This window comes from Haplochromis burtoni, unplaced genomic scaffold (genome assembly GCF_018398535.1).
Source record: "Haplochromis burtoni strain Fernald_Lab_line unplaced genomic scaffold, NCSU_Asbu1 Contig_37, whole genome shotgun sequence".
Lineage (NCBI taxonomy): Eukaryota > Metazoa > Chordata > Actinopteri > Cichliformes > Cichlidae > Haplochromis > Haplochromis burtoni.
In genome coordinates this window covers 2,180,443-2,204,510 of record NW_024582398.1, presented here as the reverse complement: position 1 = coordinate 2,204,510, position 24,068 = coordinate 2,180,443, and the positions used below count along the sequence as shown (strand labels likewise).

At 40.9% G+C, this 24,068-nt stretch overlaps 1 protein-coding gene across 2 annotated transcripts; it reads right to left on the bottom strand.

The window, feature by feature from the left end:
* Positions 1 to 1,257: 1,257 nt before the first annotated feature.
* LOC102293543 (phospholysine phosphohistidine inorganic pyrophosphate phosphatase) lies at positions 1,258 to 23,779 on the bottom strand. 2 transcript variants are annotated; one of them, XM_042219745.1, is made up of 8 exons: positions 23,613 to 23,779; positions 23,297 to 23,484; positions 22,599 to 22,752; positions 22,431 to 22,494; positions 22,241 to 22,333; positions 20,631 to 20,708; positions 20,230 to 20,321; positions 1,258 to 2,358 (listed from the first exon to the last, which is right to left on the bottom strand). In XM_042219745.1, exons 1-8 carry the CDS (start codon positions 23,762 to 23,764, stop codon positions 2,262 to 2,264), a joined length of 918 nt encoding a protein of 305 aa, XP_042075679.1. In that variant the 5' UTR covers positions 23,765 to 23,779; the 3' UTR covers positions 1,258 to 2,261. The 2 variants fall into 2 exon arrangements, with proteins under 2 accessions (XP_042075679.1, XP_005919587.2); XM_005919525.3 differs by lacking the exon at positions 20,631 to 20,708.
* Between the last annotated feature and the right edge of the window lie 289 nt (positions 23,780 to 24,068).

Here is a 24,068-nt window from a genome sequence, read left to right as displayed (position 1 = left end):
TGGATGCATTTCAGTCAGGGATGTTGGAGATCTTGTCAAAATTGATGGAATTATGAATGCAGATTTTGATCCACCATATAATACCATCTGGGTAGAATTTGATTGGAAACAGTTTCATTATTCAGCATCAAAATGATCCAAAAAACACTGCAAATAAATCCCAGCAGCCATTTCAAAATTTCATCGCAAAATATACCGAAATAAGGGGTGGCTCAAAATTTTTGCACAGCAGTGTATCTTGCGTATTTTATTTCATTTCTAGCATAAATTGAAGTACAAGACAATACAGTTATTTTAACGTATTGTCTTGCAATACCAAAAAAGGCCCAAAGGTGACAAACTGACGTAGCAATCACCTTTACATGTTAATCTCCATAACAGCTTTGGTGAGACAAGGATTTGCCAGTCTATCAATTTGTCCCATGACAGTGAAATCCTACTCTACATGCCCAGACATGTCTCCCAAAATGAGGTCACCTCTATTATCTGAAAGCAATCTTGCTGTGCAGCGACAGGAAAAGAATCAATGTACTGCACCCCATTAGGAATACAGTATATCACTGTTTACCAGTGCAGACAGCCACGATAGGTAAACTGTTGCTAATTTGTAACTTATGTCAAACGGGTGGCTAAACTCAGGCTGGCCTGAGAGATGAGGTTAACAATCATCCAGCTCTGGGTCATGTGTGTGTTTGAGTTTAAGACCTAGTGATGGTGAACCTGCCAAAAGGGGTGTATGTGTGGCCTAGATCCCTCAGATACTTCACTTCCCTTAACTGGAAAAATAACCTAGTTAAAGCCAAGTGAATTCATTCGAGAGTATTCAAATGCATGTTTAATAGTTCAATACGAGTCCAGCAGGCAGTAACATAATGGACAAAACACAGGGTCAAACAATGTGCAGGCTGTTAGAAAACTGGGTACCAGCTGCTAGTGCTTTTCTGCGTACATTAACATTTATTCCTGAATTGCAAATAGGAGTGGTACAACCAGTCAAGCTGCAGTTTCATACTACTGCATAACATTTCATTACCTCTGAATGCCCAGACATACTCAAGCTTGTGTCTGCTAATGGTGAAATAAACCTAAGAGACCTCAATGTATCACTTGAAAACGAGCTTTTTTTTTCTTGTCGAATTTATTTGGTACAGTGGAACCTTGGGGGCAACGATTGAGAATCATTTGTTTTACGCTCCATTTCCAAAGATCTCAACGATCCAGCTGTGACACTGAAGCCCAATAACCAATCTTTTTTTCTTTTTTTTTGGCCACGGTCGTTTTATTAACCCTCGGTGTGGATACCGTGTGTAATGAGTGGCTTTTGACAGAGAAGCTATGACAGGACCGTCTCCAGTAAAAGGCCGCTTAAAGTCAAGTAAATAAAGATAAGCAGCTGAAGATCTGTGGTTCTTCAATCTGATGGAGTGTCAGTTTCATTTTTGTTTACACAGAGAGAAACATGAGCCCAAGCATCAGCATAATTTATCGCATTCAGCAGTGGTTGCATTTATCATCTCTCAGACCAGCTCACTTCCCATTTCCAGCGATTTATTATTGTAAAACAAAAGCCTCTCCGATACGAATTCCAGTTTAAACCTGAGCCAAGGCTGAATTTTCCCCAAGTGTTTTAAGACCTTGAGCTTTTCTCTGACAATGACTCAGACAAATTTCCAAACTGATGGAGATTCCACACATTTTCACACAGACTCGAAAATGATCTTTATTTATAACAATCAAAGAAAAAAATCTAATATTTCCTGCAGCTCTGTATGGGTTTGTGCACGTTCTCTGTTTTCATCACATGACGCACAACAATTACTCTGCGTTAAAGTGCAGCAAATGTTTAGTGCAAACTGTGAGTACAGCAGCTCTTCGGAGAATTTGACTGTGGGAACTTGAACACTGCATTTCTCTCGCCTTTTAACTGTCAGTCAGCAGCTGGTTACGGCACACTCGTGTCATCTTGAGGTATCTTATCTATGCCAATCATGTACTGACAAATACACAGTACAGCTCAAGCATGCTCAACACTATCTCTTGCAGATGGGATAATTGTTCTGCAAACTTCATTCCAGTTTGTGTCACACTTCGCAGAGCAACAGATGGGAGTCTTTCCCATGTGTGACAATACAGTTGGCTGTTAACAGTTTATAGAGGCCATGGGCTAATTAATTTAACTTCCATAACAAAGAAAACTTTCAGAAGCTACTTTTTAAATGGTACTGCTGATCAGCTAGAGTTCAGTGTCCACTGCCTGGTGTTCAGTGCCCCCTCTGACTGAGGATCATGTCCACCGCCTGGGCCAGGTTGTCTACAGTGCCGTCAGCCGTCACCGCCGGGTGCCTCTCATCAATGGGCCTGAGGGAGGAGAAGCAAATGCACAGGTTTGAGGACCTGTATCGCAGGACGAAGGAAATCTTGGGCACAAAAGGGATGGTAAACAAGGACTAGCAGTTTGACGCAGTCGAGTGGATTAACAACGCTGACTGCATTATGTGGGGGGATAAAAACAAAACAAAAAAACCCCCAACAAAACACAACTGAAACGAAAAAGAAAGTTTGTTATCAAAACTGTCATCCTGTGTGGTAACTCTGGTTCTGTTAAGAGCTTGTTTAACAGCATTGTATTTTTAGTTCTTTTGGCTGCTCCCCTTACAGTGTTTACAGTGTATCATCTGCCTCAATCTCACCCTTTCCAAAGCATACCCACCCTCTGAATGTCTTTGACTACATCCAGAGTACATCCACAGTCGTCATCCTTTGCCCAACATATCAGTTGATTTGAAGGTATTTCAGGGTAACGGTGGCTCCATAACCACACCTTTCTATCATATCTGCAGGCCACTACACCACAATTATATTGCTGTTTTGTATCAAGGTTAGGATCAAATCGTAATATACTGTTAATCTGTGAGGCTGTAACAAAACACATTACTTCCACACATGGTAACAGACCGATTTCACCAAACTTGCTGTTCAGCTGTGCTAATCTCGTGGCTCTGTGGCCCCTTGACTACATTGACCTCAAATTTTTGTTAAGACATTTAGAGGCACCAGTGCAAGAGACACTTGCAGCATTCCCCTGACATTCTTATCAGCGTAATCGTTACTCTGCATTTAGGACAAATTAGCAAATGAACTAATGCTAAGGTGCTGAAAATGGTTTATCTCAGACTTGTGTACAGTCTTGTTCTACGATTATAATTGGATGGACTGCACAGAAAGGGTTATTGTATTTACAGCACGCACACAGAAATGATCTTTACATTTTTTCCCATATAAAGTACCCTACATCAAAAGGTCACAGGCCAATGCCCAAAATTACCCTACCCATAATCCTGTTTCCACACGATTTCCTAAATTGTGGGAAAGCTGTGGACTTGGTCAAGACAGGCAAGGCTGTAGCTTCAACACTGGCTGCTGCCATTGTTTGGATCAAGGCCCAGTGATGGATGCAGATTTGGTTGTTTAATCAGCTGGTAGTGGAAATGTAATCCATTTGGTGTGGCACTAGGCCCAAGCTCACATGGAGGACCTCCTTTCCACCCAATTCCATCAAAAGACAGAGACACCCCTTCATTCATCAGAACTGCTGTGGAGTCCTGCTCATTTATGGAGTGGTGCCTATAGACCCCCCCCCACCGGCCGCCTTGACCGGGCTCTGTGTGCTGCCTGTGCTCCTCAGTCACGGCTTGGAACTCCAGATGGGGACTCTTTGTCAGGCCCTGGGTGTGAGGCACACACCACCATTAATCCTGACTTCTGAGAGCTTACAGAGCCCCATGGCAAATATTTGTGAGCCGCCCAAGTGTAGTGACAGAAAGAAGAGGCCTGTGGTGGTGGAAATGGGGGAAGAGGTGCTGAATGCCGAAGCCACGCTGAATATGGCAAAGCAGTGCCATGTGTTTACGCATGTCTGTCAGCTGCCAGTGCTTGGGTTATGTGAGCTGGTCCACTAATGGTTGGGGTTTTATGTCTCCTGTGCTGGATTACTCCCGCACCCTTTTCTGCCCGAGGACTGATTGAGTTCACACACGCATGCACGCACAGGCATGAACGCACAAGCAACATAGGTCACATGGCTCTTATGTTTCAAGAAGTGAAGCCAAAAGTATCAACCTCACTGTCTTTTCAACCCGATGCTTCTTTAAATCTCTCCCCAACTCCATCTTTTAGATAGGCATACATAGATGCATGCGCGTGTATTCATTTTGCTGCCTTCCTCCCATTCCCATGAATAATGAAGAAGTAACCAGGTCAATGTGACCATGCAAAATTCAGCACAATACAGCTAGTGTTACCGGTGAGGTAATCTGCGGCTTGCTGTCCTTCAGGTCAATGCAATATCAATACACGTGAATAGATAGGTTTGGTCCCTGAGCCTGACTGACATTGCAGAGCCATCACATAGGGATGAGGTCAGCTATGAGGCAGGAGGTGGGGAGCAGCCAAGGGTTTAGTACAACACAGCTGCCCCTACGCTGAAAGAGCAAACTGCCTCATCAGATGGTTAGTAAATGATCACACAATTTGTGCTGCAAGTAGTGCAAGAAAAAAAAAATCCAAAAGGAGCAGTGAGCTTGGCTAGTGGTGAACAAGCACAGCAGCCGATTTGACAAAAACGATTTTGACAGCTGATTAACATTCAAGCAAATCATCAATCAAGATGTCAAACACTTGCAGGCTCCAAATTTTTTTTTGACAGCTGAAAATTTGAATATCTTTGGTTTTAGACAGCTAAAGACCTCACATTGGGCTCTAGGAAGATTAAATGCTGATCAAAAAGGAAAAGTGGAGCTTTAAAGTTGGGTTCTCTAATGCTGTCGATCCTTTAAAGCTATGAATGCCCCATGTGATTCTTGCAGGTTGTCACAGGACTTGCTTCCAAAATAACAAATCAGTTGTGAGTGATTCGAGTGTGATATGACATATACAGTATAAAACTTGACACTATTAAAAACACTTTATTTGCAGCCACTGGTTGTTCCTCCGTGAAAAGAAAGTAGATAAGAATGACTCATGTAGTGAGTGCATTTGTTTGTGAAAGTCTGCTGTGAGTCAGAGACACACAGGGACGAGGTAAGATATAGAAATAAAGAAAAGGACTCTTGTTTAACCTGAAGAGAAGAGGGCGGCTTCACCTTTGTTTCGTTTCATTTAGATGCATTCAGCTGACTCCTGAGGTAACTGACCGCAGGGTGAGAGAGCATGAAAACGCTCTCGCTGGTTAATGCTTAACTCGCCTCGTGCACAGAGGGAAGCAAAACCGTCACATATGCCCGATTTCGATTTATACTTGTCTCTTAACCTCTGCACCTCTGCTGAGCAGGCATTTTGCTTGACACAATACTGACGAAAAAACAAAACAAACGAAAAAATAAATCAGGTTAGCAGCGCGCAACTCTCGGTGATATTTTGGTGTGAAGGCGGTTACATACTGAGCAACTCAAGCTAGAAATATCTGGGTTTCCTGTGATTTGACTGTAGGACAAAAGGCAACGTTGAAGCTTTGATCTAACTTTTAATGGCTGCTATTAATGGTGTAGTCAAAGAAGCATAAGCTAGTATAAAATCCAAACTGCCTACATGAAATATGGCTCCTATTAGACAGAAATTAGCATTTGTTAGCAATGAAAGAGGCTGGCTAATCAGTGTAGGCTTTAAAAGTAGTACCGTTTAACTTTGGGAGGTTCTTCTGATCAGTGTGTTTGCGCACTCTTAAGTAGGAACATGGGTGTGACAAATTCAGCCAAATATTTCAATATTTCAGCCACGTTGCATACTTTATGACTTGGCTTTCCGAGTCATCATGAGAAGTTTCCCAGTTGGAAATCTGTCACAAAAAGTCACAACTCTAAAGAGGGCTGAAGTTACCAAGAAAGTGTACTGAAAGTCATAAAAGCATTTAAAAACAAACCCACAACAAGAAACAGGAATAACCAATAAAAGCTTACCAATAGAGACATCACATAGCAAATAACTCAATGAAATGACATAGTTATCACACTGCTCCTCTAATAAATAGGAGCTACAGGGTATCATTGTAGGCTTTGTGTAAAGTGAGTTGCCACCTAGCAACACAGGGAAGATAACACTGAAAGTAAAGAGTCACTTTGCAAGTGAAAGGTGGAAAAACAGTCAACCCAGGCCAGTGTGTTGTTTTCATGCCAGACTAGTGAAGGCAGCAGGAGCTGAAACGCAGCCTTTTTTCCACTATAAAGACGATGATATTAAATATAACCTGAGGGAGATCACGTCTTGATGACATTCATAGCCTTTATGTTGAGCCAAGCCGTGTGGGTGACATAAGATGCAGGCACATGACAAAGCTCTCTACCTTCACCCTGGGGACAGGGAGAAAAGGTGTGCAGCTGCTCGCGTTTCCTGCTGCACGGTGCCGCTTTAGCAGCGTCGGCCTGGAGGGTGAAAATGTGATCCGTTTGACTGACTCTGTTGTAAATAAAATGCCACAAGACCGAGTGAAGATGTAGCGGGGATTGTCGACACCAGCGATGCTACAGCCTGGTTTTATTACAATCTGCTCCGAGCTTCACTTTTCCTATCTTTCTGTTCTCTTTTACCTGATAGGTACAAAAGCACAGATAACATCCTTGAAATAATACAGCTGCACCTTCTTAGGAAAAACAGCCCAACTGAACAGAGGAAACCACCATGTTACGTGCATGTTATGGCAACAGAAGTGACAGATGCTAACTTGAAGCCTTCACATCCTCTGCCGAGTTTGTGGCAGTGCAGCGACCGTTATCACTTCACTTTACAAAAGGCTGCATAATGTTGAATCATGATCAGCAAACAGCTGCGGCATGGTTTTCACACTTTACGCAGATTAACGGTTCTTTCCAATCGAGCTGGACACAAAAGGGGATTCCCTGGTTGCGGCGCAAAGAGCGACTTGATTCTTTTTTTCCATCCTGTGGCTGTACGAAAACCTCCTGTGAGTACGAGCGATGACTGTGAGCGTGTGTGAGAGAGAATCCTGACCTGCTGAAAACCACCTACTGGAAACTTTCTGCCTTTCACAATAACAAAAACATCCAATGCTACGTGAACAGGATGCAAACCATACATTTTTTTATGTCCTCAACGGCTACTTAGGACATAAACTTTTAGACATTATAGATTAGACTGACTCTTTATATTTGGTGTGACGTTCATCGCTTTGAAATCTATTTAATAAATTACAAAAGGTTTTGCTGCTATGGTTTAGGTGCTAATTTGTGGAGTCATCTTAGGTGATCCGGTGGGAGCAAAGGGAAAAAAAATATATATCTAAATTTTAGCTTTTAAGAAGCCATTACCTTCAACATTTAACAGCTGTCCTTGTCAGTGTTGTGCTAAATATGCAAAGCCTTACGTGACCCAGATCTAACCACACTGTTTTCATCTGTGTGCTGTTATTATTAGCAGCACTGCTGATGACTTGCTGAATCGTCTTTTTGTGCGTATATCTCAGGGCGCATGGGTGTTATGCTAGCTCTGAGGTGCTGCTGAGTCACCTGCATCAGATAAAGAAAATGCAAGTACAACCATGCATACCCACTCACTAAAACAAATCCTAACAAAAAAAAATGGTTACAGCAGAATCCAGGCAAAGGCCCAAATCCCTCTAGCCAAGCAGCTTGTCAATTGGTAATTGCAAGAGGGATTGGTTCCCCATTGAAACGGCTACGGGTCTGTGTTCATGTATTTAAGAGGCAGTGCCATGTTTCAGCCTGCCATCTGTGGGCTACAACTCGCTCTACTCTCCCACTCTCACTCATTTCCTCTTCTCTTTCTCACGGGTGGAAAAGTACTGTTGAAGGAGCTCAGTGACTGAGGCCTGCTTGGTTCCTTTGTCTTACCGTGGGAGTCTGGTCTCACTGCAAAAAAAAGCTCAGGTTAATTATTAATATCTCATTGACTTCTAACGCACAGCAGGCTTTAAAAGAGTCTGCAGGCAGGGGGAAGCTAACACCCATGGGTGGGGAGGCTTCTATAACCTCTTTGTGGCTACTGTCACTTCAATCTATGACCTCAATTCAATATATGGCACACTATCAGGTGTTCGGATTACACATTACTACGATACTAAAAACAAAAATGAAACAAGCTTTTGAGATTTTGTTGAAGACGAGTCTCACTTTGCCTTTCAACTGTTCAGTTCAGCTTTGTTACTTCTTGGATTTATGACTAGGTAATTGATCATAGGGCTCTCTTATCTGTCACATAAGACAGGACAGCAAACTCAGGACCCCATGTAAATGATTGAAACTCTATATTTAACTGTATAACAAACAGTAAGACTGTTGGGTTTAAAAAGGGGGGGTTTCAGCAACCTGGAAACCACCTAACAGCTTTTTACACATACATTTAAAGTTTTTGATGTTTTTAAAAAAAAAAAAAAAATTGGCATGATGCTTTTCTGACAGATTGTAGGTGACTGTAGGGCTCCTCCAGCTTGTATGTAGAAATGTCCTTGGACAAGACACTGAACCTTGAGCCTCCCAACGCTTTCATTGGAGTGAAACTGTGTGAATAAAATTTTAAGTGCTTTATGAATGGGTGTGTAATTGGGATAATGATGCTTGTAGTAAAAACATTTTGAATGACAAATCAGACTGGAAAAGGGTATGTATAGTTTTTATATACCCATCATGGTCATAAACATCATAGTAATTTGGGGTTTTTAGATTATTAATGTGAACTCTTCTTCTTCCATAGTGAAATTGTCACCCAGTCTACAATGGGACATCTTTGACTTTGAAAGAAAGTTTGAATTTATTTTGGATTTTCTCTAATCTACACAGGTTCAAACATATGCATACGCTCAGGTGGTGCTGAAGGTTCTACAATGTCTTTTAATTTGATGCTGCTGCCATGAAATAAAACTTTTATGGTGGTTTTAAGACTTGTTTTATGCATTTAGATGCATAATTGCTTAAAGTACATGCTAGGTGGTTGCTAAGCAATAAGATGGAATCAAAATATGTGATATAGATAAGAACCTTGATAGACTTAAGATGTAGTTCTGTGCCAAATTTGGTTGCTCAACTCCGGATTGTGTACGTGTAGTTGGTAGACAAAGAAACAAATACAAAAAAAGATTTTGCGATAGCCAAAGTATAGCTACACAAATCTGTATCTTACCAAGTTTGGATTGTCTGGAAACACCATGCTAAATTAGCATTTATTTTTTGGAGCAAGTATGCGTGCATCAATTCAGATCCACAATTTTGTACAAATAATTTACAATAACAGTTTCAGTTGGCATCATGATTGGCTGATTTTGGTTGCACGCTACAATTGGAAAATTTAAAAGGACTGACCACAGTAGTGAAAAACTAGAATGATAAATACAGCAGTTACAATTTAGGCCCATCAGCTCCGCATTTGGAATACACTGGGCATAAAGATGGAAAATTAGGAAGTGGCCCATTGCATGATGGGGCTCAAGTAGCTGTTAGCACGAGCAAGAACTAACAAGCGAATCTCTTTTTTTCCAGTGGAAATGAACACCCATTTCTAGAAACATGCAGCAAAAGAAATCCAACTAAGAAAACCCAGCTTTCATGTGTTATCTGTTAAATAGAAGGGAAATCCAACAGTGGAAATAGGAACCTTATGCAACACACATTTATCCCAGTTTACCATGCATCCTGCCAAGGCCCTGCTGCTGACTGACAAAGGAGATGCTGAGAGTTGTTAATGGCTGGTCAGACATCACTGTGCTTATCTGTATGCTTCTGATGATGCATAATGTCAAAATTACTTTAGAATTATGCCTTATTCTGTCAGTCTAATAAGAAATGAACACAGATTTATATACAAGTTTTCTTCGTCCCACTCCTTTTTCAGGCAATTTTTGTTTTTTGTTTTGTGCATTTTATGTTCAATATAGGTATTGTTGTGCCTGCAAATGAACAAATAAATGAAATGAAATGAACCCATTCTGTACAGTCAGGTTTATACATTTCTATATAAAGCTAACAGGTTAGAACGTGCTAGCTTTAGTTCCTCTGAACATCTGGGTGGACTTGGACACAAAAGAGGGCCCCTGTGGATTTAGCTTTAGCTCAAAGGCCACGTTGTGCACATGTCACGCATCCCTTTGCTGGTGTAAAGAGTCAGTGTTCTTGTGGTGCACAGATAAACAGACCTAAATGACACATTTAGAAACACTGTAGCTGACAAATTCACAGCCCACAGCCTCAGCGGAGAGGAGTGCACTTCGATAACTTCACTTCCTTCCCACACAGACAAAACTAATGTGTTAAGAGTGGTTAAGAGGACAGGGTGTGGGACTGCGCTGTTACACGAGACACTATGAAGTGCCTGCACTCTTTTCTACAAAGCAAAATGCTGCACAGATCAAGACAATGCAAAGCGAAAATGTGACTCAAGCGTAACCTGCTCAGGCAAGACTACACATTAAATTCAGTTTAGTGTGCTTGAAGGAGAGAATTAAAGGCATTATCTTAGGTAATCTACATTTCATAACTGTCTAGGTAAAAGGAAGGCCTTGCTGTCGTACATGAAACCATGACCATTATCATATGTGCTGATCTATATGTCATGAGGAGGACTGAAAGCTAAGCTAAGCTGAAATACATAATGTATCTGGGAGCCATCCCAGAAATGACCACAAAATAAAAGCTAACTGGCACCAACAGTCTAGCAATAATCAATTTCAACATCATGCCAATATAGATTTAAAAGCAAATATTTTCAGTCAAACTGCCAGATCTGATCACCATATGGAGGAGGTCCAACTTAAATTTGGATCACTTCATTTTTATTAGACAGCCATTCAAATACAGGCAAATGATTTATGAGGAATAGTGCCAAGTTACAGCATGTGGTCTCTTAGGGAGCGGGAATACAATTAACCTGCCCTAAATATGCTAGTAATATTGGGGTTATTATACTAATTCTGTCCACTTTATTATATTAAGCTGACAGCAAACATTTTTCTACTTGAAAAGCCTTCTCTTGTGTTTGCTGAAGCTGATTGGCCATTTGCTTTCTTAATGAGCTGTTTTTCCTTTCATTCACTGCACTCACAATGGCTTTATTTTCAAGACTTCATTACAGGTTTCAGTGGAAATCTGCTCAGGATATCCACACTAATCACAGGTTATGTGCCACTCAGAGAGAGCCAGTTCAGTCTGGGCTGGGAAGGTTTCTCTGGACTGGTCTGCTGGGGGACAACTGTACAGTGTATTGTAGTCTGTTAAGCTGTTAAAATCCTTTGGTGCTTACTCACAGATTAATTGTACCATCACTTTTGGATTAAGCCAAATTCTTTTTCTACTCTCAGACTTGTTGGTTCTGATCATACTAGCAGTTAAAATCATAGCTTGGAATATTTGCATACTAACGCATTGGATGAGAACTGCATGTCCTCAGGGATATTACTCATTGCACAATGTTGCAAGCTCATAGAAGCTTCATTGACAACATCCATGTTCATGAAATATGCCATATGCCAAGCATTGATCATCGTTTTTTTTTGACATATTCTTGTCTGTCAAAGAGCATTTTCAAAAACTGTTAGCTTTTCTTCTAGTTATCTCATTACTACACTATCATGTTTCACTCAGTTCTCATGAATCTCAGTTTACCTATGCGTCAACTGTAATATCCGTCTAGTAGCCTTAAAGTCAAAGAATCTGACAGTTACAGAACATCCCAGTTGGAGAAAGTTGCTACATAAGAATAACCGAAAACACCTTTGGCCTAAACTAAAATAAAGACTAAATACAAGTGCAAAATTATTGCTTTAATTTGAGTACATTTTACAACAATATTGAAAGAACTGCTTGTAAGACATATAATACCATACATAGTGCCTGTGGGTACAACACAAGCAGGTTTTCTTTCAAATTGTTTCCTAGGTGAGGTATGTGAACACTAGTTCATGCGGAAAGGAGCTAGCACACAGCTCAGAGTTCCCACAGAGTGTCCTTAGGTGACTGAACACATGAAAAGGCTATTATTGAGGCTCATAAAGCCAAAAATAAATACATTTTAAAAATCAGCAGAGCGATATCAAAGGTAAACCTAGTAAATGACACATGACCTGGGAGACCAAGACTGCACAGAGAGTCAAGAGTGTTCTCATCAAGAGTAAAGTTCATGGCACCCTTTTTCACCTTTAGATGCCTTTCAAACATGTTGGTGGCGAATGTGTTGTGGGCGGGGGAACATACAGCTTTCGTCGCGCTTGCTGATAGACAGGAGTATGCTTTTACACCCTCGCATACTCTATATGTTCAAAAGGCAACATCCGCCACACCCTTCTTCTATATAGATGCAAAGCAACAGCTAACTAAAAGAGGCTACTCTGTTGTCTCTATTATTATTTTTTTATTAAAAAGCCACAAAAAACGAGGAAAAATGTAATTCTAAATGTTTTGTGAACCATTTTAATTCATTGTCTTTGACCCTTTCTACTACGCTTGCAAAAACTGTAGAAAAGCTGTGCTTCTGTCTAAATATTTATGGACATGATTGTACTTGGTGTGTCCACAAAGGCAGGAGTGGAGATATTTCTGGAATGATCGGTGGAATCTCAAACGCTGGAACAACATGGGGTTTTCCTGTTCTTTACACTGTGCCAACAAGGGCCATGAATGCAGCATTGAACTAATGAACCGTTCTTTCTTTAGCATGTTCTTTTGCAAACATGCATATGTCAGCATCTTGATGCATTCTCAATCATCCAGGAAAGTAAATCTCCAAAACTTGATTCTGTTCATCTGGACGTAGCGTTTTGTGAGAGAAACGTTTCGTCACTCATCCAAGTGACTTCTTCAGTCTCAGCTGACTGCAGGTTTCCCCAAATCTTATAAAAAGTACATTTGCATAATAACTGAAACCAGCCCACTGAAGGGACAATGGGCTGGGAGGTCAGTCTTCTCATGATAGTACTTTCTATCATGAGAAGATTTTGTCACTACTCAGTGATGAAAATACTTATGAGCCCCTGAAACGAGACCCAGGAAGTGGCTACAGGAAGAGGGTGATAGACTGTCTGAAGCAGTTAGAACAAGACAAGGCTATTGACCGGACCTCATACCACAGGTTGTACCCAGGGGAGTCTACACCAAGTCTGTATGGTTTACCGAAAATACATAAACAGGGTGCACCTTTAAGACCGATTGTCTGCATGATCAACTCTGTCACCTATAACATCTCCAAGTTTCTGGCTTCGATCCTCAACCCGCTGGTGGGCAGCTCTGAACACCACATCCAGAACACCCTAGATTTTGTTGAGAAGGTGAGAGATGTCATTATGGAGGCAGATGAAACCATGGTCCCGTACGACGTTACATCTCTCTTCACTTGCATCCCAGTCACGGAAGCGTTGGAGGTAGCCCGTAAGAGATTACAGGATGACACCAACCTCAGCAACAGGACCACTCTCAGCATCGACCAAGTGTGTTTGCTTTTGGAACTGTGTCTTCATTCCACCTACTTTACATACAAGGGTCAGATCTACAGGCAGAAACATGGGTGTGCCATGGGCTCCCCAGTTTCACCCATCGTGGCCAATTTGTACACGGAAGAAGTGGAAAAGAGGGCTTTGCTTTCCTACCCTGGAACACCACCAAGCCTGATATGTGGATGACACCTGGGTGAAAATCAAATCTCAGGATGTACTACATTTCACAGATCACATTAACTCGGTGGACCGACACATCAAATTCACCAGGGAGGATATGAAAAGTGGCAGGTTAGCCTTCTTAGACTGAGATTGCCATCAGTAATGGGGGACATCTAAAAGCTGACGTGTACACAAACTGGGTGTCATCAGGACGTTACAACACAGCGCGAACACCATCCCCACTGACACAGCAGCCAGGGAGACAGAAGAACAGCACATCAAGAAGGCCCTGAGTAAATGTGGTTATCCCAGCTGGACTTTTGTCAAAGCGGGAAAGGCACCTAAAGAAAGCTCCAGCCGATCCAGGAGAGAAAGACAACCGCTGCCCAAGCAAAAACCTATAGTGATCCCATATGTGTCAGGAGTATCGGAGCAGTTGAGATGCATTTTTTCAAAACACCAGGTCTCTGTGGCTTTTGAACCCCAAAACACGCTGCACCAAAAATTGGTCCACTCCAAGGATCGGGTCCTCCGACACAAACAGAGTAACATCGTGTACGCTGTTAAGTGCAGGAGGATTGCCAGGATTTATACATCGGGGAAACCAAACAACCTCTGGCGAAGCGGATGGCACAACACAGAAGAGCTACCTCGTCAGGCCAGAACTCTGCAGTCTATTTACACCTACAGGCCAGTGGACACTCTTTCAATGATGAGGATGTACACATCCTGGACAGGGAGGAACGCTGGTTTGGGGGCGGAGTCAAGGAGGCCATTTACGTGAAAAGGGAAAGACCATCTGTGAATCGAGGAGGGGGCCTAGGGGTACATCTTTTGCCATCTTACAATGCTGTGATTGCAGCCATTCCCCAACTCTCTGTGAATGGGACTCATGGCCATTGATCAGTGGGCTTTGATCAGTGGGTTTTGGTCAGTGGGTGTTGATCAATGGTCATGAGAATTTGCATAATTATGATTAAGGAACTGACCTCCCAGCCCATTGTCCCTTCAGTGGGCTGGTTTCAGTCGTTATGCAAATGTACTGTTTATAAGCTGGGGAAACCTGCAGTTAGCTGAGACTGAAGAAGTCACTTGGATGAGTGACAAAACATTTCTCCCACAAAACGCTACGTCCAGATGAACAGAATCAACTTTTGGAGATATGTCAGCATGTTTGTTTTAGTAAATACAGTAGAGCATTGGCTTGGTGCAAGCCATAAAATTACTGTAGGGACAGTAATCCATGTATGGTAAGCACATGGCCACTAACCCAACCCACCCCCCAACCCCGCTATGCTTCTTTCCTGTTGCGTCCCTCGTTGACGGCCACAGACAGAAAGGGCATGAACCAGGGTGCGGTTTCAGCAAACTATTTCATAGTTTGTATCATCAGGGACTAGTTCCATCTTGAGAGCTTCAATCTGGCTCAGCCTGCTTGTTTCCACACATTCCCATTAGCAGCCAAGCGTTAGCCGCAGAGAGAGTTTCACAGTGTAAACCACTCTGACGATGGTTGCTGCTGTGTGAAAATGTTTGCTGTGTGCTCTTTGCCAGATTCCAACTGGAATCCACTATGGGCTTCCTCCAACTCACTGGCGCCCATTCAAAACACCTATCAAAGCTGTGCCGGTATCCCACTCTTTGCTGCATAGCTTTCTCCCCGGCACAAGCACACACGCCAGCGCTGAGGGTGTATGCACATGCAGCACATGGGGAAACGGCAGTAGCAATTAAACTGGTTTACCACTGCTGCGTGCAGAAACAGCATGATGTGAACCTGCTTTTATGAAGCTTCAAAGCTTCCCAGTTCTGCGCTGATGCAGTTCCTTGAAGATAAGAGAACAGAAACAAAGAACACACGATCGGTCACAGGAACAGGCTGCTGTAGATCACTATTGAAAAAGGTAACATACGCTTGAAAGAGGAAAACAAGGGCATCATACTCATAACCTTACTGCTCAGTAACATTTTTTAATTATAAACGCCAAGCTCACAGCTTATTTGTTTTTTTTTGTACTTCCACAAAATAATTACCAAAAAAACCCCCCAAAAAAACCCACATTGACCCACCACTCATTCGCTAATATTGCTTTTATAATAAAGCGGCCCTTTATGCTCACTTCCATCATGTTTCATAATTAAAGGTAATCCTTATTATTTTTTATGCAGCTCTTAGGTCGTCACCTGTCGCCATAAAACCATTTCACCTTCCTTAAAGCTATTTTTCTTTTGATTGGCTGCCCCTCATAAACAAGGATATCAGCCTATGCTGTTCTCAGTTACATACGCAGACCTTTAATTTAACACTATTGTAACAGTGCATACAGATAATAAAGGCTTGATATGGCCACTTTATAGTCATTCAAACCATTATTAAAGAAGCAAAATGGTTGGGACAAACCTGCAGGGAGCACTGCAGTTGTGACACTTTACTTCAGGTCGCTGTTTTGGTTTCTAGGCGTAAAGAAAATTCCCCGTTTCAGTTCAGCTTCGCTGTTTGTGTCAATCCTGTTTACTCCCGCGGCAGATAAATGTTTCCTCCCGATACCAAATGGCAGACAAACAAATTGAGTGCCTAGTTGGTGATGAGCGTAACACTTAGCAGCCAAGGACCCAGACACCAGCTCTCTGAAGAAGTGTTGCTTTTGCATAGACTTGCGATTATCAGCTGGCCATAAACATTACTCCAAATGAATGCTAAAGCTGCTTCATGTTAGCTGGCAAGTGTTTCCTAACAAGTTAATAAGGTGATAATTAGTCAATATCAGGTTTACAGCTTGAATCCATGTGACTATGAAATCCATTAGCTTTAATACCAAATGTTGCATGTAATTGGCCCATTTCGCTGGGAAAATGTGTTTTTTTAAGTACAATTATGCATAATTGTCCAATCAATTATTGTTACAATCTGCATTTCAGGCCAACATCAGTCCAAGAGCTTTTTCCTACACACAGCAGAGCTTCATCAGAACAATAATTTAATTTGTGTTTTTAAAATTACACCTGAAACCTAACCAACTACTGATTACTGATTTTCAATAGCATAAACAGCAGTTATGGATAAAGTGTAATATGGATGGTATTCAGTAACCACTGAAATTTCATATACAGCTATAATGTTCTGACTGCCATTAAGCATGTAACTTGAGAAGTGAAAGCCTGAGTGGGGTTTGGAGCAGAGCTCAGTGTCTGTGGATTGTTCCCATGCAGCTGATTAACATCAGCAGTCCGATCTCTATACTCTCAGTGTAATTTCCACCCACTTTTCAGTGGTAGGCCCCTCTTTGCAAACCTGGTCTACATTAAAGAGCAAAGGGTTCTCTGGCTCCCTTGAGGTGCATTAACTTTCACTCGTTATATACAAGAACAAGGGAAATTTGACTGCTAGCAGAACTGCCAATTACAAATGCCCTTATGTTGTGCCTATAGCTCACCAACTAGTCCAGCAAAGTCACGTTGCTAGCTCCACTTTGGAATTTAATCAAAATGAGCCACATATATAAGAAAATACATCTTATTTAACACTAAAGTGAGCACTTAAGTGCACATAAAACCCTCTTATCGTATAGGTTTACTATAACATGTATCCATTAAGTTCTATTTGATACTTTAAAAAACTACAGACTTTAGCTTTTAACACATTAAAGGTCAAAGACACACATATAGCTTCAGAATGAGCGAGGCACAATTTTGGCTCTTCATCCCTGAAGCAGCCAACAAAAACAAAACAAAACCGGCTTGTGAACCAACTTCAAAGGATGTAAAACTTTAGAGAGGATTTTTTAAAAGTAGACACTCAAAAAAGAAAAGAAAAAAAAAGCTTAAAGTTGTCCAGAGCTATGAGTATGTCAAGTGAAAAGCATTTTCACACAAGCTGATACGATTTGATTTGTATCTTTTTCCCTTCCTGTCTTGTCACCGAGTCTGGGGTATTTGAATCCGTAATTTCTCCGAGTGTGATGGGAACTGGAGGCCTGCGCAGCATCTGGTTGACTTGGAAACAGCTGTGTTTTCACAGTTATGACTGAGGGTTTATAGCCGCTCAAAGCGAGCCTGGGTTCACCGGGCCCGTTTAGCTAAACAATGTTAAATCTCAAGTCTCCCCCCACTACTCAAATTCCCACTGAAACACTGTTAATGTCAAAGTTACTCCTCTTCCTCTCAGAGAACGTGTAAAGTCAGCAAGTCTGGGCACTCCGAGTTCTGGGTTATTATTAAGTTTCCCATGTTTAATAAACAAAGACAGTTCGCTTTAGGTGTCATAAATGAACAGCCTTTATACTCTGTTCCTAGTTGTGGGCAAAAGAATACACAAATACTGTGAGGCTCTTCTGTTATTACTGTTTCACACCCACATGATGTGCTGTTCAGAGCTGCTATTGCAGCAATACATTCGAAACACAGATGATTTCTTAATCATTCATAATAACAGTTTTGGTTTCCTTTGAGTCATTATATTGCTCTGCTCAGCTCTCCCCAGATAAACCCCCTTGATAATACTAATAGCAATAAATCCACAGCTGATAAACAGCATGTCATGGAACCCAACACTAGTTTCACACATGTTCCTCTGCTAATCTATAACCAGATGCTTTCTCCACAAAACATAGTTAGGCAGTGATATAATTTAATCCCTTTTACCCTGTTAAGTTGAATTGACACTGTTCAGAGTGTCAGCACACTGGAGCTCAACCGAGCTGCTGGGAGTAGACTATGAAGTCACACAAACCAGATGAATTCATGTGCTTACTCCACTGAGACTCTACAGTAGAAAAAGTTCAGCCCACTTGGCTTCTAAGCTAAACATGCATACCGCCGCAGAGATGTGCAGGTCTGTCTCTCTCTCTGAACGAATGACTGCCCAGACAGAGGGCAGCTTTTATAATGAGTGACCATGCTCTTAGCTAAGGATTAATGCTGAGTGATGCTCAAGCAGATTACTCAGCGTTCTCTGGTCACATGACCGCAACCTGCATGCCAGTCTACGTTGGCAGGGCAGGTAATAAAGAAGAGCACTCGTCAGATTGATGCGTGGTTTGCAGGCAATTTAAATATTTCCATATTCTTATTCTGTTGCATGCATCTGACAGCTACAGTTGCTAGCTATCCATCTTTACATAAGGGTTACTCACGTTAAGACAAAGGTAAACATTAAAAGCCCACAATTTTGTTTGTAGCAATTATTTTACTTTGGGGAAAAACCTGCATAAGCTGCAAGAGTAAGGTAGAAAAAAAACAAACAAAAAAAAAAAACGTCATCACTTTTCTCACATATCCTTAAACATGCATATAAAGGGTAAAGCATTTATATTACTTACCAGAACTGCAGACATACTAAAATTATAGTAAACAGTACATATGGCATAATGTAGTTCTATACCAGCATCCTCTCTTACACCCAGAAACTCTTCTCTTTTCTTTAAACTGTAAGTACCACATGGTTCTGAAATAATCAACCATAAATTTCCGTAATTACACCATAAGGAAGGCGTCCCAGTACTCCCCAGATTTGGGACTATAAACCCTTTGGTGACTACGACCTTGCGGGCAACGAGCATCTACATGTGGAGAGAATAAAGCTTTTTCTGGCAGATTCTCAATCAAATAAACAAATCTGAGGATTTAAGAATATGGTGGCTGACTCACAGGAAGCCTGTTCATTACAAAGGAAACATTGCGCCCCAAATCTGGTGTAATGCTGCCCCCTTGTGGACAAACTAAACAGCTTCTTGCAAGGACATTTTTTTTCAAATGCACTCACAGAAACCCTAATAGGTACACTTTGCTAGTACTAGTTGAACCCCATGTTGCTTTGAGAACTGCCTTGATTCGTTGTGGCATAGATACAACAAGGTGCTGGAAACATTGCTCAGAGATTTTTGTGTGCGAATTGTGGCCTTAGGTTCATTTTCTTAGCTTACAAGAGAGGCAGCCAGTGTGGTCAATCAAGGTTTGACGTGTTGTGCGTTCAGAGATGCTCCTCTGTATACCTTCGTTGTAATTGGTGGTTATTGGATTAATGGTTACGGTCTTCCTATCGGCTCCAGCAGTCTCTCCACTGACCTCTGGTTTCAACAAGGTGCTTTTTACCCTGCCGCTCACTGGATATTTACTCTTTTTAGAGCCTGTAAACTGCACACTTGGTTGCGTGGGAAAATCCCATTGGATCAGCAGTTTCTGACCAGCCTGTCTCACAACAACATCCACAGCACGATCAAAGTGACTTAAATTGCCTGTCTTCCCCATTCTGATGCTCAAATTCAACCTTAGTAGGCCGTCTTGATCATATCTTCATGCCTAAAATACACTGATTTGCTGCTATGTGCTTAAATGGTTAGATATTTGTTAATAACCAGCTTACGTACCATCTGTGAAACAAATAATTAAATGAAATAAAATGAAATGAAAAGAAGAGTAGCAGCAACATGGCCGATGACAATATTTACTTCTATTATTTTTTATCTCTAATAACCATATAATTAAACAGATAAGTAAAACAGACAGTAAGAATATGGATTATTCAGGACAGAACATACTGACTGTAACCGATAGATAAAACGGTTACCCAACATAGACAAATCACAGTTCACATAGCATATTTGTAGATTTAGGATAACACTGACCTGTACTTGCCAGTCCGCACCTGTACACCTTTCATTCCACAATGTTGGGCCCCACCTACATCATTTAAAAGATCGTCTCCAATCATCAGCACCTGAACGTGAAAAGGGAGAAGAAAGAGAAAACAGCAGTTCCATAATCCGTGCAACTGATGACACAATACTTGACCCTTTGTCCTTTGTGGTTAACCAACTGTATCACTTGTTAATACCACTACAGTATGTTTTTGAACATTTGGATACACTACAGATCATTACTGCACCGAGAACCAGAAGTTATTCTCTGATGTCCTTGCTTCCTTACGAAGCTTCATTAGCGCTTGGGGAGATCAGTTTCATCCAGGCCTCCATTCTACTCATGTTTCCTTTCAAAACCTGCTTAGTCGTCATCTCAACTGACCAACCTTTTGCACCACTGCCCAATAAAGAAGCCACAAAGGGGGATGAGGACAAAAACAAAGGAGCAACCCATGATGGGCTCTCTACAACACAAGAAAAACAAAAAGGAGACATATTAGAACAAATATAGTGCACTGGGAGAATTAAAACAAAAACGGGGATTAAGAATTCAACCAGCGTCACTAATTTTAGATAAAATACGACTACTTAAACTACTCGCGAGATCAAACAGGAGCAGATTTTTTCCCCCCTATCAATGCAAGTGTGTCAAGGGCAAAAAGAGGTGGCCACAGACTCCTAAGAGAACCTAGTGCAGATGGGTTTTAAAAACATGCACACCCTAGACCTGCTTTGCATGCTCAGTGAGGTCAAACCATGCAACTACTTTACTTTATTAATGAAGCAGAGGCACAAAGAAAGGAGGGGAAGCTGATGAAAGCGGAGACAGAGCTGGTACAGAGAGTTCCTTGAACACAGGAGGAGTTCAGTATCAATTGACTGGGCCAAACAGGCCGTTGTTCAGTGATTCTAAGAAGGCATTTCTTAAAGAAACAAAGAAGAGAATAACAGTGGGTCTGTAAGGGAGCTTTTTAAGTGAGTGACTCGACAAACAAGGAAAAGAGCCTGGGTGAGTAAATGAGTGCTCTGGAGAGGATGGCAAAGTTAGCTGTGAATACATCCATGTATCTGAGAAAGAAGGAAAATTACTAGAGTGAAACTTGTACTGAGATTATTGAAACTTTCGTTAACATTCTTGTGTCTGTGTGTTGGATTTGCAGTGCATGTGTTCCTCCACATGAAAAAGTAACAAAAAAAAAAACCTGTAGGAATTTTACAATCAAATCAAAAGACCATGTTTATCTGTTATATATTATAATTCCACAAGTATTACAAAACTTGTGTCATAATATGAATTACTTGTTAAAGTGTCTTCTTTTGCATTCTTCTCATACAACATAACACAATGCTTACTCTTACAAATACTTTCAATAATGAAACATATGATATCAGACTTATAAGAAACAAAAGCAGATATAGCTGATATAGTTGATTCGATGTGTTGAAATCATATTGTGCAGCTTTGAGTTGTCATTTTAAATATTGATAACATGTTGCTGAAAGCATTGACGCCCATATTTTGGCTGAAAAGACAAAAAAAAGACCCATCAGAGAGATAGGAAATCTTTAAGAGTGGCTAAATCAACACTCTGGTACATTCTTAAAATGAATGAAAACACTGGATAGTTCAGCAACACCAAGAGGCCTGAAAGACTGTAGAAAACAACTAAATTACAGGATGACAGGATTATTATTTTTAAAAAAGAAAATAAAAAAATTAAAGCTGAAAGTTTGTAAAGTTAGCTATATGTGACTAAAGTGCAATCTATTGTGGTAGAGTACAGATGCAAAACTAGAAAGAAAACATTGTGTCATTGGCTCATAATTTGTTGGAAAAACTGGAACAGGAGCGTCAGAGCACAGAGGAACAAGCTCAACAAAGCAAAGCTGCAAAACAAGAACTAAAGGCAGCTGGTCTTTATTGCACAACTGACAGTAAACTTTTCCATCCTAACTTGTGCTCTGTGCACATGCAGGGCCATGTATTGCTGCATACCTCATGTGGTTTAAGGCCCATATCATTGAGAACACTCCGGAAGAATGTCGGGGAAGGTTTTCCAATTACTTCTGCCTTTAAATCACAGGCATACTAAAAAGAACAAAAAAGCCAACATTAAAAATAACTTATTTATTTCCACTGAACTCTAAAAAAAATATATATCAGAATATCGGTGCACCTATTTTACCTCCAGAGCTTTCATGTAAACACCAACATCTAATTTTAAACCGTCCGTCTCCTTGTAGTATCGCCTATGAAGAAAGATTAACATCAATAAATACATTTCATTATTTAATGATGCGTTACTTGGAATAAGCAATAGAGTAATGTCAGTTGGCTAGTAATATTTAATTACCCCTGGCCCAGGGAGAAAAGCACCGGCTTTTCCAGGCCTATGAGGACCCTGAAAGCCTCGTTCAAGTTCTGATAGGAAAAATTTTCAGCTGCATCTCCTACAATCACACAGTTTGGGTTGGTTTTGTCAACACCGTCAAACTCCGGGAGAAGTCCTGCAGAGAAGGAGCAAAGTCAGTCATAAATGGGTTATTGCATCTAAAATCATCAAATTATTAGATAATTTTCAGCTCAACCCACTTTGATTAGTCTGAATATTTTATGATTTAAAATTTGGGCACGATGGACATAATGATTATTGTGAAATTTTAGTTTCATAAATCAAATATAATTTATATACTGTATATGGATTCATGCCAGGTATTTGTAAGAATAAGTAATGTCTTATGCTGCAAAAGGGGAGACTTTACCAAGTAAATCATATTATAAGACACATAAGTCTTGTTTTACTTATGAGACGATTTAAGTTCCATTCAATAGCCAAGTTAGACGTGGTCCAGCAGAACACTCAAGATGATTTGAGATTAAATGAGTCAGTTTATAATTTAACACCAGAATGTAACAGAAAAAAACCCTTTATGTACTCCTCACATATATTATACCAGGGCTTTTAATGTGCATTTATTCCAAGTGCGCTCTTAGAACACAATCAACTAAAAAGTGGTCTGAAAAGTTTAGATGCTCAAATATGAATCTTACCATCATGCACCAGCAAGTGAGGACGTAAACCTCTTTCTTTGAGAACAGCTATGGCTGCAGGCGCAGGAGGGAAGACTTCAGATACAGAGATGTCAAAGCCCAATCTTCGAAGCTTGGCTACAAACTTCTCTCTGGTGGCCTGGGTCTCATTGGTGCAGAATCGCAGCTGCAAGTCGGATTCCTTGAGCCTTTCAATAGGTCAGGAGGGCAAAGCAGGTGGTCACATGCATCATTAAGTCTGAGTGACGGACTTTGACAGCTATGCAAACTGAAGACGTAAAGCTAATCACATTTCTACGTGAAAATTTTCACTCACTTTTTCACAGCTTCGATCGAGCCAGGAATTGCAACCCCGTCGCCCTCCCCGCTGTCATATAAAACTCCACACAGGTCCAAAATGACACCTTTTAAACTCTTAGCACAGCCCGGCCAGCCACTGTCCGCCATGCCGAAGTGATTAGTACGCATGCGTGTAATATAAAGCGGCATGTGGCAAAGCACGTGTGACGTTAATGTGTTTATCGAAAACATACAAAACAGTATTTTTTAAATGTACATCTTTAAGTATAATTAGACTCACCATTGGATCCCAGACGAAGTGCTTTCAATAAATTCTGGACGGAACATTAAAAATAAACTTAGAAATTAATTTCAAAGAAGTAATTTATTTATTCATGAATTAATAAAAATACCTAAACAGAATGAAAAAATACATTTTTATTTCAGTGATATAATACTTGCTGTCTTTTAAATTATGCAATTACTGCGTGAA